The 12,865-nt window shown below is 36.7% G+C and overlaps 1 protein-coding gene across 1 annotated transcript; it reads right to left on the bottom strand.

Annotated features, from left to right (window-relative positions):
- Positions 1 to 2,839: 2,839 nt before the first annotated feature.
- On the bottom strand, positions 2,840 to 6,994 carry LOC103319763 (kinase with adenine nucleotide alpha hydrolases-like domain-containing protein). The gene is made up of 10 exons (XM_008221350.2): positions 6,492 to 6,994; positions 6,312 to 6,409; positions 5,795 to 6,044; positions 4,951 to 5,682; positions 4,598 to 4,846; positions 4,329 to 4,492; positions 4,159 to 4,238; positions 3,847 to 3,994; positions 3,600 to 3,749; positions 2,840 to 3,512 (listed from the first exon to the last, which is right to left on the bottom strand). The coding sequence occupies exons 1-10, from the start codon at positions 6,661 to 6,663 to the stop codon at positions 3,270 to 3,272; spliced, it is 2,286 nt and encodes a 761-aa protein (XP_008219572.2). The 5' UTR covers positions 6,664 to 6,994; the 3' UTR covers positions 2,840 to 3,269.
- Between the last annotated feature and the right edge of the window lie 5,871 nt (positions 6,995 to 12,865).

Here is a 12,865-nt window from a genome sequence, read left to right as displayed (position 1 = left end):
ACTGAATTTCATCTCATTACCCGATATGGGATCATGACTAATTTGGACCCAACACTCACACAACAAGACATCTTCCATGATGCTCTATGCCCCTCCGATTTTTTGAGAAAAAGCCATAATGATAGAGAAAAATTAAACTTGAAAATGAAAACAATTTAGAGTAAAAAGTGAAGAAAATATTGAATAGAAAGTGAATAATAGTTGGAGAAGGAGAAGATGTATGAGAATTTGTTGTTAAAAATGAAGAGTAGGTATTGGTATTTATAGAAGAAAAAAAAGTCAGTATTTTTTGGGATTTTAAAAAAAATTATGATTTTTTTTCATAATTTTTTGCCTTGAAAAATGCAAGGCCGTTGGATTGAATGACAAGGCGAAATCGAAAGGACGAGAGGCCACCACATCGCACATAGCCGTTGGGCAGAATCTTGACGCGATTTTGAATTTTAACGTTGGCGTGTGCATTGCACGCTCCAACGGTAACAAAGTTTAAAATTGCGTGCTAACGTCTGCATCGCGATGACGTCGGCCTTCCCTCTTCGGGCCAGCCCAGCACGTGGACCCCACTCTACCCGCCACCTTCCTTGCTGGAAGTTCGTTTTGGGCTCTTCCCCCAAGCCCGAGCCCTAGGGGCTGAACTCTAATGTAAAGCATGTGTGGAGCAATAGCACGGGTCTTTAATTTTTATTTTTTTATACAAGCGATTGTGGGGTATTTTTGTTCCAACACTGAAGAATGGGCTTGGGCTGCCGTAAGAAGAAAACGAACAGAAATTCCCCAAGTATTTGAGTTCAGAAACCAAGCTCCTAAAAGAGTTTTTGAAAGGTTTGATGAAACCTTAGAAAAACACCATCAGGTTCGTTTCACCAATAGCAAAATAAACATGATATATTGATTAATGGCTTAGTATGAGAAGTTTGTGGCATGGGAGCTAAGTTTTCACAAGTTTAGCAATTTGAGAGAGAGAGAGAGAGAGAAGCACGAATTTCTTACAAAGAACAAATATGGCAAAGGAAAATTAGGAGGATTTCTTCCTAACGGGAAGATGAAACAACTAGAGGCGAAAATTGGGTGGCTTGAGTAAAATTCCCAATTTGCTTGACAAAGCTTGGTCAGGCTTTGGATGATGATTTTGCTGGGTAGAAGAAGCTCCCTTTTATAGGCACAAAGAATCCCTAATTTCATCTAACCTTCTTCTCCCTTTTCGTTGCTCATTCCCACTTGATCCTATTTGATGCAATTTTCCTATCCAATGCGCATGGGTAAAGAGCCCTTTGTGGCTCCAAGGTTTTGACACAGCTGGTCTTCTCCATAAGAGTGAAGTACCACCTGCTTTCTCTCTGGTTTTTCAAGATGGAGCTTGCAGTGGAAAAGAATATGGATAGAGGCTTTTGTCCGATGGATATTCTTCCTACACTCATGGGTTTCCGTTGGTCTCTGTCATGGCTTCCTATTTGACCATCTTGGAGTCCTAACAAGGGTGGAGCACGATGACAGCTTTTCTACAAGTTGCTTACTGGGCTCGTGTGCAATATTAATCAACACGTTATTTCCAGCGCTTAATGGGTTTTCGTCAAGCTGTTGAGAATAGCCTATTTAATTTTAAGAAATAATTTTAAAAAATAGTAAGTATAAATAATAATAATAATAATAAAGGATGGTATGAATAAATATGCAAATGTTTGATGATGTGTTCAAGAAAAGCATGATTATATTTGGTGGTACGATTATGTTTCGTGATATGATTATATTTGGTGATATGATATGTTGTTCATCTTATTTATATATATATATAATTGTTGTATTAATAATTGACACAAATTAATGTGCTAATCATCCAATTATAAACTATGAATGAGTAAAGAAAAGTAAATGAAGTGAAACAAATTATATATGGGATTTAAGTGATATAATCATAAACCTAAACTCTTATTTATACATAATTATATATGTATGCGGACCTAATGGGCCGGGCTTTGTGGGTGGACCGGGTCGGGCTTTCTTGGACTTAACTAGGTGGGCCTATGGGTCGGGCAGACACCTAAGTCTCACCAGGCGGGCCATCTTAAAGCCCATAATGGGCGGGCTTTTTAGATGAGTCGGACGGGCCCCATCGCCCATGAGCCCACGGGCCAAATAATGAGACTAGCAGAGTGGAAAGCATATCCGCTTCTAGCCAACTTGACTAAGCCCATATCTACTTAAATTCACTTATACATTTAAAAATTCAAAACTTCCCCATTATGCAATAAAGAAGGAAACGATAGTAAGTTTTGGTTATAAAATATTTTCTAGTATTTCAATGTCAGGCTAAATTAAAGAGAGCCTCATCTTAAGAACTCCTATAAAATAAGTTATTTTAGCTAGTAAATAGTGAGGTGAGTCGGAACAACTTTGCTTTTTTTCTTTTTTTTGGGTTGACACTTTTGGTAAATGTAGGTGGCAAGTACTCTTGCTGGTGAAATTTATGTGTGCTGTAGTGGAAATGACCAAAATGGGTCTGAAGTGTCGGTGACTTGCCATGAATTCTGACCAAAAACTTGGTCCATAGAAATGGTGGTTCTGTTGGTAGGTTGTGAGGTGTAGGGGAGACCCTCATGACTTTAGTGGCATAAAGGGCTTATCACCATGTGAGGATGCTGATGGATAGTGTGGTCCAGTGGAAAGCAATCTAACAACAATGTGATTTTGTAGGAGAAAGCAAATTTACCAAGTTGGAGGGAGGATAATGACTTGCATTTGTATATCCCATATTTCCTTTCACATTTATGAGCACTGTACTTTTATAATCGAAATAAGATATTAGAATTTAAGACATCTTCTAGGTTTTCCAGGCCACATGTGCACAAACGTAAGCAGAATCACTCATATTTCAGGCTTGTGCTCGCTCTGAGCAAAATGAAAAACCATCCAGAATTACATCTTTCAACATTACAACAGTGTCCAACTCTTGGTCTAATTGAGACCAAGAAGTAAATTGACACTATTAAGACAAACGAAAAAAGAAAACCGAAAAACATGTAAAAGGAAAACCAGCCCAATAAACAAGGACTAGTTTTATGACTGTTAGGGAAGGAGGAGGGCACACACAGAAACAACCTCTCATCCTAAACCCATCTATAACTATACGCCAACCACTTGGGAGAAGATGTGAAAACCATTGTTTTTAGTTTTCCTTTTCTTTTTCTTTTTCTTGAGGGGGATTAATATACAAATGAATCACGCAAATGGGAAGTGAAATTACTAGAGCATTGTGCCAGTAAAATTGTTGATTAGTCAAAGCTTGATGAGCGGCTCCACCGGCCTTTCAGGTAGTCCTCTAAAGAGACACTTTGCTCAATGCTGCTCATGGAGAGTGAGTCATCCTCCACATCTAGCAGTGCAAGGTTAAGGTGAGACTGCAGATTCGAACGTGGACATGCTTCGTCCTCGAGCACATCGGATTCCTCCAGAGCATGAACTTGTAGCCTTGCCCACTTAATCGCATCTGCATCACCTTGAAGGAGCTTCACAATCTGTGCTCAGAAAGAACAGATATAATTTTGTTAAAGTTTATTCAGATATATTAGTTGCATGCTATGAAGCCATCACATACTACTTACAAAGCTCATTTGGGGCCTAGCTCGTGGGGCATGTCTTATACAAAGAGTGGCTGCTAAAACCATTCTTTCTATCTGGTCCTGGTTGTAGTTATTGCTTAAGCACGGATCTAATAGTTGAGACACCTTCCCACCGCTTAGAATTGGCTTGGCCTGGACAATACATTTCAATAATTCAACTTTCTGTCAGGAGACAACATCAAGAGGTACAAAGAGTACTGCTAAACCTTACTGGAAAAGAGGGACATACCCACATGACCAGGCTCTCATGGCCTTTTGGATAGTCACTGCTTATAGGCTTTCTTCCAGAAAGAAGCTCAAGGAGTACGACACCGAATGCATATACGTCAATCTTGTCGTTTACTTTGCCATACATAAAGTATTCAGGAGCCAAGTAGCTGCATTAAAATGCAATAATGTTATTAACTAATCAGCATGCCATAATTTACATTGTTTTCCTAAGCAGTAATCACAATTTTGAAATTTTATTCATCTTCGTAGAAAAACAGAAGTCTACAGATAGAAGATGAAAGCTAAAAAGCTGTGAGATGAAGTTACAAACCCAAAGGTGCCTGCAACATCAGTGCATGTTATATGTGAAGAGGAGGTTGATGCCCATTTTGCCAGTCCAAAATCAGAGAGCTGAAAAAACCATGTAGAAATAGTATAAAACACTGACCATTTGAAGAAGAAAAAAAATGCAAATTTGAAAGCAACAAAATGATCAGGTACCTGTGGCTCAAAATCATCAGATAGTAGAATATTGGATGACTTGACATCCCTGTGGATTACAGGTTGAGCACTGCTGGTGTGCAGATAATCCAAGGCCTCAGCTACACCCACAGCAACCTTATATCTCTCATTCCAACCAAACGTAAGCGGATCCTTCTTACTTCCTAATACGATAAAAATCGAAAAAGTTGTAAATTAAAGTAGAATTTGAACAGAAACACAAATCTCTTCAAGTAATGTCTAAAGCCAGAGACATATATAGTATGTACCATGGAGATTCTCTTCAAGGCTTCCTCTTGATAAGAAATCATAAACCAAGAGAAGATTGTTATCCTCAAAACAGAACCCCAAAAGGGAAATAATGTTATTGTGGTTTAAGGTAGTAATAATCTCTATTTCCAAAACAAACTCCTTCAATACATCTTCAGATGGTTTTAAGATTTTCACAGCAAGTTCTTTGCCGTCAGGAAGGCAGCCTCTATAAACTTGACTGCTACCGCCTCTCCCAATGAAGTTTTCTGGGATTACAGAGAAAGAAAAAAGGTTCTCTTGAATAAACCACATAAATACAAATGGGAAAATGAGCAGGATATTTGACATATGAATTGTGTGGACAACATACCAGCCAAGAAATATGATGTTGCTGACTGAAGTTCCTGGTAGGTGAACAATCTGCAAGTAGCCGAGTACTTCTCATGCAAACCCTCCAATTCTTTAGGCAGGCCTTTTGAACTGTGGTCTGGTGAAGGTGGGGCAGTCACTGCCTCAGTACCCACTGCAACAATTGCACCACTTTCTCCATTCAAACAATAAGGTTGATGTTCACCTGGATCACAACTACTTTTTCTGTCATCAAAATTGGAGGTAGCTGAAGGCTGCCTACTGGGCAACTGCATTGCCCACTGAACTACTGAGATCTTCCGGACCAGAGACCTCTCTGAAATTTGCTGGTCTGGTAATACAGCCCGTCGAAGCAGTGGCCAACCGGGTCTCGCTTCAGGTAATTCTCTGATCAACATAGAAATAGAACTTGCTGCTGCTTCCTCTTCTTTCTGTACTGGCACTATAGCCATAGATCTATCTTCACCATCATCCGCAGAAGATTCCACTGCAGACTGGTGACAAGAATTATCCACAGAGGGCCGTGAACATATTGAGCATTTCTGTTTTGCAACAGTCTCAGAAGATTCCAAAAAGAGTTTAGCAAATCCCTGCTCCAATTTTTGACAATCGACCGGACCATATGTGTCCTTTAAGGCCACACTGTCACTGCCTTCATTTAGTACTTTGGAAGACTTATGCAGTGATCGGTGAAATGCAGTGAGCAAACCATTTCGGCGATGCTCTTCACTTCCTGAAAACAAGTTCTCAACTTAGAACCCCATCCACTATAGCTATTAACAAATTAAACAATAAAAACCATAGAAAGCACCCCAAAATTAGAAGAAGAAAAAAAATCTAAATACCTTGGGGGTCACAATAAGTTGTTTGAGAGCCTTCTCTGTTAAACACAACTTTCCCATTATTTACAGCAAGAACCCCACAATCCTTGGACAGTTTCTTAGCACAGTACTTGGCAACGGTGGTCGATGACCGGATTTTATGGTGGTTCTGAGCAGTCCCCACTATAACCTTACTTGCAGTATAAGAATTTGCTTCCCTGACTAAAATTTTTTTGACTGATGCTCCTCTGCAGATTTTAAGCTTGAGATCCACCTGTAAATGTTCAACCAAAATCCCAACTTTTTAAGTTAGGCCACTGAAAAAATGATGAAACTCTCCAATGCACTGAGACTGAGGCAAAACTTGGCTTAATTGTTTTGAAACTTTGAACTTCTTAAGTAGTGGAAAACATAAAAGAAAATATGATTCGCCCTTTCACTCCTTCGTTTTCTAAGCAAACAACCAGAGGATATAACAAAATATACAAAAGGACAACAAAATCCCAACAAATAAAAGAACAAAAAATTGGGAGAAATGAACCTGTTTCAAGTTGCAGAAACCTTCATAGACGGCAAGAACAGAGTCGAACGCTTTGACAAGGGAAAGAAGCGACGACTTCCCATCTTGATCCACAATTTCTACACATACCCAATTCATCAAAACCAGTTAGTTTAAAAAAAACAAAGAAAAGAAAAAATCTTTCACTTAAATTTCACTCACCATTTTTCCCAAGAACATGCAGAGCAATCACACGGTCACCAGGCTGAGCCACTTTGACCAGAGCCCAAGTAAGCAGCTCTCTGCTCTTGGCGTCCAGCTTCACTCCGACCACAACCGAACGGCCTCCAGAGCTCTCCATCTCTGCTTGTTCACCATAATTATCTTGTACCATTTTCAAGTGCTACAATGCGTCAGAGTCCAAGCGATGTCGTTTTGGTATCTGGGTCAGTTTCCGGCAGCTCTGTGTTTCCGTTGCCGGTGCTGTGAATTCATGTCAAGAGGCTTATAAAGAGGCTCAGAGAGAGAGAATGAGAGATGAGTTGGTTTGGCTTAGCTTGGCTTTAACCGTCGTTGGTTTGGTTTTCAATTTCAGGTGCTCGCAAATGGCAGTCATACCAGTAGAAGAAAAGGAAAGCGTAGCAATTTAAGGCTACAGGGCGGTCCTACTTTTACCGCTAATTCAACTCACGTTTAGTTTACTCTGATCGAGCTGCTTCAACCGCGAGTTATTATTATTGGTTAATAGCTTTTTGTGCAAGGGATTAAGGTTTTGTTTATGGTGATTGGATCTCTGGGTTGGCCCACCTGCAACGCACATGGACTTAGACGGGAATGGAATGGGCTTAAAATACTTACCTTAAAAAATATATATATATATATATATCTATATACCTTGGTTAATACAAACATTAAAAGTTAAAATTATTAATTAAATCAGAATAATATGATTAATTTACACTTTTTTATATTAAAAAAATTTAAAATTAAAAGAAAAATCAGATAATGGATTCTCTTTTTATGGAACACAACTACCCATTATTATTTTTAATTCTAAAATAAATTTAAATTTTTTTAAAAAAAGCCTTTCGCATGAGCAGAAGCGCGTGCAGAGAGGTTAGTATATATATATATATACATATATATATCCCTGTGGATCACATGAAGCATCACATTACGGTTACACCCATTATATTTTATTCAACAAATGACCTGGCAGTATGTAATTTATTTATAATTCGGCTCAATTCTATTTTTTTTGTTATTTTGAACAAGTAAGTTTCTCTCCTTTTAAATTGGATTGGAATATCAATTTTCTTTATGGTATTCGAAAGCATCAATGAGACTTCATTTTCATAAAAGTCATGAATGGAAATTATTTCTTTTCTTCTTTCTTATTACTTGTAATGTAAGTACACGTGCCATTGAAATTTAAACACGATAACTATAACAAGAAACCCACATTCATAGTTGGAAATGCAAAACCTGTTTTTCTTTTCCTAAACATGCAAAACTCTATTTAATGGGTTTTGAACACTCGTGAAGGATGTCATGTCATTCCTAAATTTTAGATAAACCTTATACTTACGTGAAAGAATAAGGAAAAATTAGGTCTAGTCTCTGGATGTGATTTAAATTGGATGAACATGGGGAGGTAAATGAGAACGACATGGGGCTTCATAAATGCGTAGAGCATGGGCAAATGGGATAATGGGAGTGTAAATTTGGCGGGAGCCACAAGCTCAAGGTTATTGACTTTTATTCGACAGTGAATGTGATAACATTGGAGGTACTTATACTATTGTTATTCACTTTTCTATATTCCTAGCTTTTGGATTGATTTGTATGACCGACGAATCTATCAAACTTCTTTTTTAAATTTTGTTGGCCAAATATATATGATTTTATATCAACTAGCCAATCCAATTTAAACTTGTGATAAGAGATTTACGATAAGAGATTTACGGTTGAAGTGATTAGAAGAAGTGTTTATCCCAACACTTGAAGTTATTCAATTCCCGTCTCCCAATCTTACTTGTATATTTTTGAAAAAAATACACACGTATGAGCTTGTGATAAGAAAGGTTGACTCCACGCATACTTTATAAATTGATATACCTACGTATGCTAAATTGATTTATAAGGTATGAAATATATATATATATAAATATGTTATACCGACCATTAGCCAAAAGGAATGGACCATCACAAAAAGATGACGCTAATGATTTAGTCAAGAAAGCATCTTAGTCTCTACTTTATGCTGGTCGCCTTTTCTAATAGGATTTTGGTTGTTTAATGCCGTGGAATTGCTGAAAGTGAGGCCATAAAGTAGAGTGACAAAGGTTTATAATGTCATTTTTTTTCTTCATCAATATATAGCGAGTGAAATCATTAATAGAGGGATTCTTAGAGTATTGTGGTTGAAATCATGAACAAACAGAGAGGCGATAATACATAAACTAAATTCACACACACCATACGAATGTTAGGACTCGAACCCATAATCTTTCATTGAAGGAATATTTATTCCAAATTACTACACTAGTAGGTCATTTCTTAGTGATTATCTTTTTATCATCAACAACAAAGATCATATCAAACAAAATGAAATGATACATAGGGAAGGAGGTCACTAAATGATAAATTCAATTCTCATTTAATATGAAGGAAGAACCTTCGCTAGGCCGGAGTTATACCACTACTTGTTATAATCCATGATTAAGAATTTCACTCAATCATGAAAACAGTCATAGTACCTCATTTTATCACAGTGAATTCTTTTTAGTTCAAATTTTGTTAAACCGAATAGATTTTTATATGATGTTATTAATTCACATGTTACAATATAATGAATTACATGGATAAATTGATAGCACCACGTCACGATATTACGATCGTTGTTTTCGAGTACAACTTTTACTATTAAACCAACAAGCATGAATTATGATAATTTCCCATTCATGCTTCTGGACAAACCATATATTCTTCCCCTCCTACTCAATCTTCCCTTTTTCACGTAACATCAATTATTTTAAATACTTATTTCGTTGTCTACATATCAAAATATCTAGGGTTAGGTAAAAACAGTTCCACTTTTCAATTAAATTACGGTCGGTGGCAGAAATTAACTATGCCCGTGTGACAGCCTAAGAAAAGAACTTTTTTACGGTGCACGCTGCGCTCCTCCTATTCAATGCGTGTAAATATAACTATTATCACGTGACATCCAATCAGACCTCTTACACGTGGGCAGCGGCGCTTAATTTTTATCGGTAAAGCCAACGGCGCTGTCCTAACACGTGGCTCAGACGGCTCTCCGCCATGTGTCTCATAATTTCCACCAGTATAATAATGTTATTTAAAATAAATAAATAGAATTAGGTGAAGAAAGTGAAGTGACGCTGTGGAACGGTACTAGTGGAGGAAGAAAGGGACTATTCTGAAAGATAATACGTCCAAAAATTATGGAACAACAAGAACAACTGGGTGGGTTTATTTTTAAAATTTTATTTTAATTAGGTCCAATTGTGACCAGGATTAAAATTATGGGTCCTAATATAATTGAAAGGGGTCCATAGGCAGCTTCCTCATGTTTAGTCTTTAGTGCTGGAATTATGCCTATTTTTGTGCTCCACTGTTTGGAGGGGCTATTGTTAATAGTTGTAGCCTGCCAATGTGTGCTTTAGGAGCAACAAGGAAAAAAAATTTGAAGGCCAGCTCCTTCTGTCGGTGGATTAATGTTTGGGTTCTTTCACGTGATGAAAATGACAAGCAATAACCCAAGTGATCAGATTTCTTTTCTTTTCTGATCAAGTGATCATAAGTTGAAAGAATTGATTCAAGAAGGGGGCGGATTCGTTACACTGGTAACGTATATTTATATTTAATTTTGTTTTAATAAAATTAGATATAACATGACCATAATTGCATGAAATGACTCGTTAAGTTAGACAACGGACCAACATATTAGAGATAACAAGTCTTTTCACCAAGAGCAGGACTCTATGAGACGAGACTGAACTTTTTGTAATAGGGTACAATGATCGGACTTATCAACTAGTTTGTCTTTAAAAAAAATTGTATAACATGATAATTTATGCTATATATATTTATCCCTATAGCTATACTTAGTCTAATGAAAAGGAATGGTATCCTCCATATGTTTCATGTTTTGCATATTCTTGGTTTATCCTACACCTTCACTCGGTCGGTCACACCCACATTATATGAAGCATTATTTGAGTCAAATCCCAAAACAAAATTATAGCCCTTTATAAAATTTTATAAAAAATAAAATAAAAACCTAAATTATAGCCCCAAATTCGTGAAGCTTTTAAAATAACCATGCCAGCCAAAATTGTATATATAAATACATAAAGCTTTTAAAATAACCAACAATAAAGTTATTTTTTAAATACAACTAACATTCAAGTTTTAATTATGGACGCATGGAGATAATATATAATATTTTAAGCTAAATATTGCTAGTGGATGTACGGATCATTGGTCCTACACCAATCACATCTGCGACACAAAAATATATATGATATCAGAAATATACATATATATATATTTGCGGGCCTGATGACAGGGCAAATTCTAGCTACCCCCATTTCCATCACGGCATCTTACTAGCTAGTTGGGCACACAAAGCAAATATATTTCTAATCACTAGGATACGTTAAGATATGCTTATGGTTTAATGGTGGGGTTTACTTGTATTGTACCCATGGCCCATGGGTGCCAAAAGTACATAATAGTCTATGGGAATGAGATACAATGTATGAGATGCGATATGTTTTCTTTTTTAATTAAGTATATTTTCATCACGTCATGTTATCAATTCAGAGTCAGAAATTATATAAAGGAGTCAACTCAAGAGATTAACCATGACGTGAGCTCATTCAATAATACAAAATCTTAATTCGTTTAATAAAACTTAGTTTATTATACAATGAATTCAAAGACTTCTATACACCAAATTTTCATAGTCTGAACATGAATTCATAGCAGGTGCAATAGATTTTTCCTAGTCTAAGTCTGAGTAACCAGAGGAAGAAAAATGCCAGCGACCAACCCTATAAACAACCAGTTCTAGGCTCATAGGGTCAAACTTATTACTTTGTCACTAAAAAAATTTCACACCTCCTACCCACCCACCCCTTGCTATGGGTAAATTATCTCAAGCGAGTCAAAGCTGGAAAAATGGGCATAAGGAGCTTAGGGAAACTAATTGGCCAAGAGGGGTAGGGTCAACTGATTAGGCCTTAATTGGTTTTCCCTGTAGCAGACTACTTGGTTAATACGTTATAAATTTAGAGTATAAAATTAATATATCGATACACATATTATTATAATATGAACAGATTGCTACTAACAAAACTATTGTGTGACACTAAAGAATTACTCGACTTAGAAATCTCACTTTCTTCTTAACTAATTCGTTTTCTGAAACCAAATGCAATAATGCCCTAAACCCTATGGCCCTACCATGATCATCAGCCATGCATTGCTATATTAACACAACTATTTTGCTAATGTAATTTTGTTATATTTAGCCAATAATGCTATGATAAACGCGCTAACACTTTTACGTGGCATAATATTATTTATCGAAAATAACAAAACAGTTGCTTCAACTAAACTTTTCTTATCTTCCACAAACAGTTGCTTCAACTAAACTTTTCTTATCTTCCACACGTTACTATATTTTCACTATGACGCTGCGACTTGACTTTACTATTCATGGCAAATTGACCCATCGATTGACTAGGTACATTGTATTGCGTGAAGAATATTTATTTACCTCTTTCCCAAAAGTCAATCTTGGGAGCTCTGAAAAATTGTTGGGCACAATGAAAATTAGAATATGCACTTGCTTTATGCCTCAAAACAAGGTCCTTTCTGTAGAGTGTAGACGTTTTTGCTTGTAAAATACTCCTGTCACATTGCCCCCAAAACCCAAATGTATTTAAAATTCCACATCCGTACTTAGTTTTTAGCAAATTAATTACCAAATGGCTTGTCGTTCTCACATCTGCTCTGCCTAAGACCAGGAAAAGAAGCAAGAAAAAAGAAGCTCATGTTTACGAAGTGGTTTGGTTCGGCGGTTACTTGTAATAATAATTGCTTAGAGTTGTAAGCTTCTAATAGTAAATGGGGTGTTGAGTTTACCCAAAATGACACATTAACCAAACAAAGAAAATGAAGCAATAGCGGCAAACCCACTAATAAGCTTCCCGCCTGCCCTATATCCATTCAACTAACTCAAACATTTTTAACTACTTGAAAACGAAACGTAACTTGGCAGTTGGTGGGCTGCCTTAATTTCAATCACAATGAAGAAAATGAAATGAGTTTCATTGAAGATACTACAAGTTTAGTATGATCCTCAATAAGCAAAGCTCCGTCATTAATATAATTTCCTCTTTTCTATTTAGGGATCGTCGCATTTCGCCACACAAAACAACACTATTTATTTCATAGAGGTTACTCACACTTTCGGTGTTGATTCTTTGCTTAGTGTCCAAAACGATTCTTATGTAGGATTAACCGTCTTGGGGTTTAGTACCGTCATTATTCACATTCTTGAA

Source organism: Prunus mume, linkage group LG2 (assembly GCF_029339155.1).
Source record: "Prunus mume cultivar Tortuosa linkage group LG2, ASM2933915v1, whole genome shotgun sequence".
In the NCBI taxonomy this organism is placed as follows: domain Eukaryota; kingdom Viridiplantae; phylum Streptophyta; class Magnoliopsida; order Rosales; family Rosaceae; genus Prunus; species Prunus mume.
Note: the sequence above shows the minus strand (reverse complement) of the source record. Positions and strands in the feature narration are given on the sequence as shown.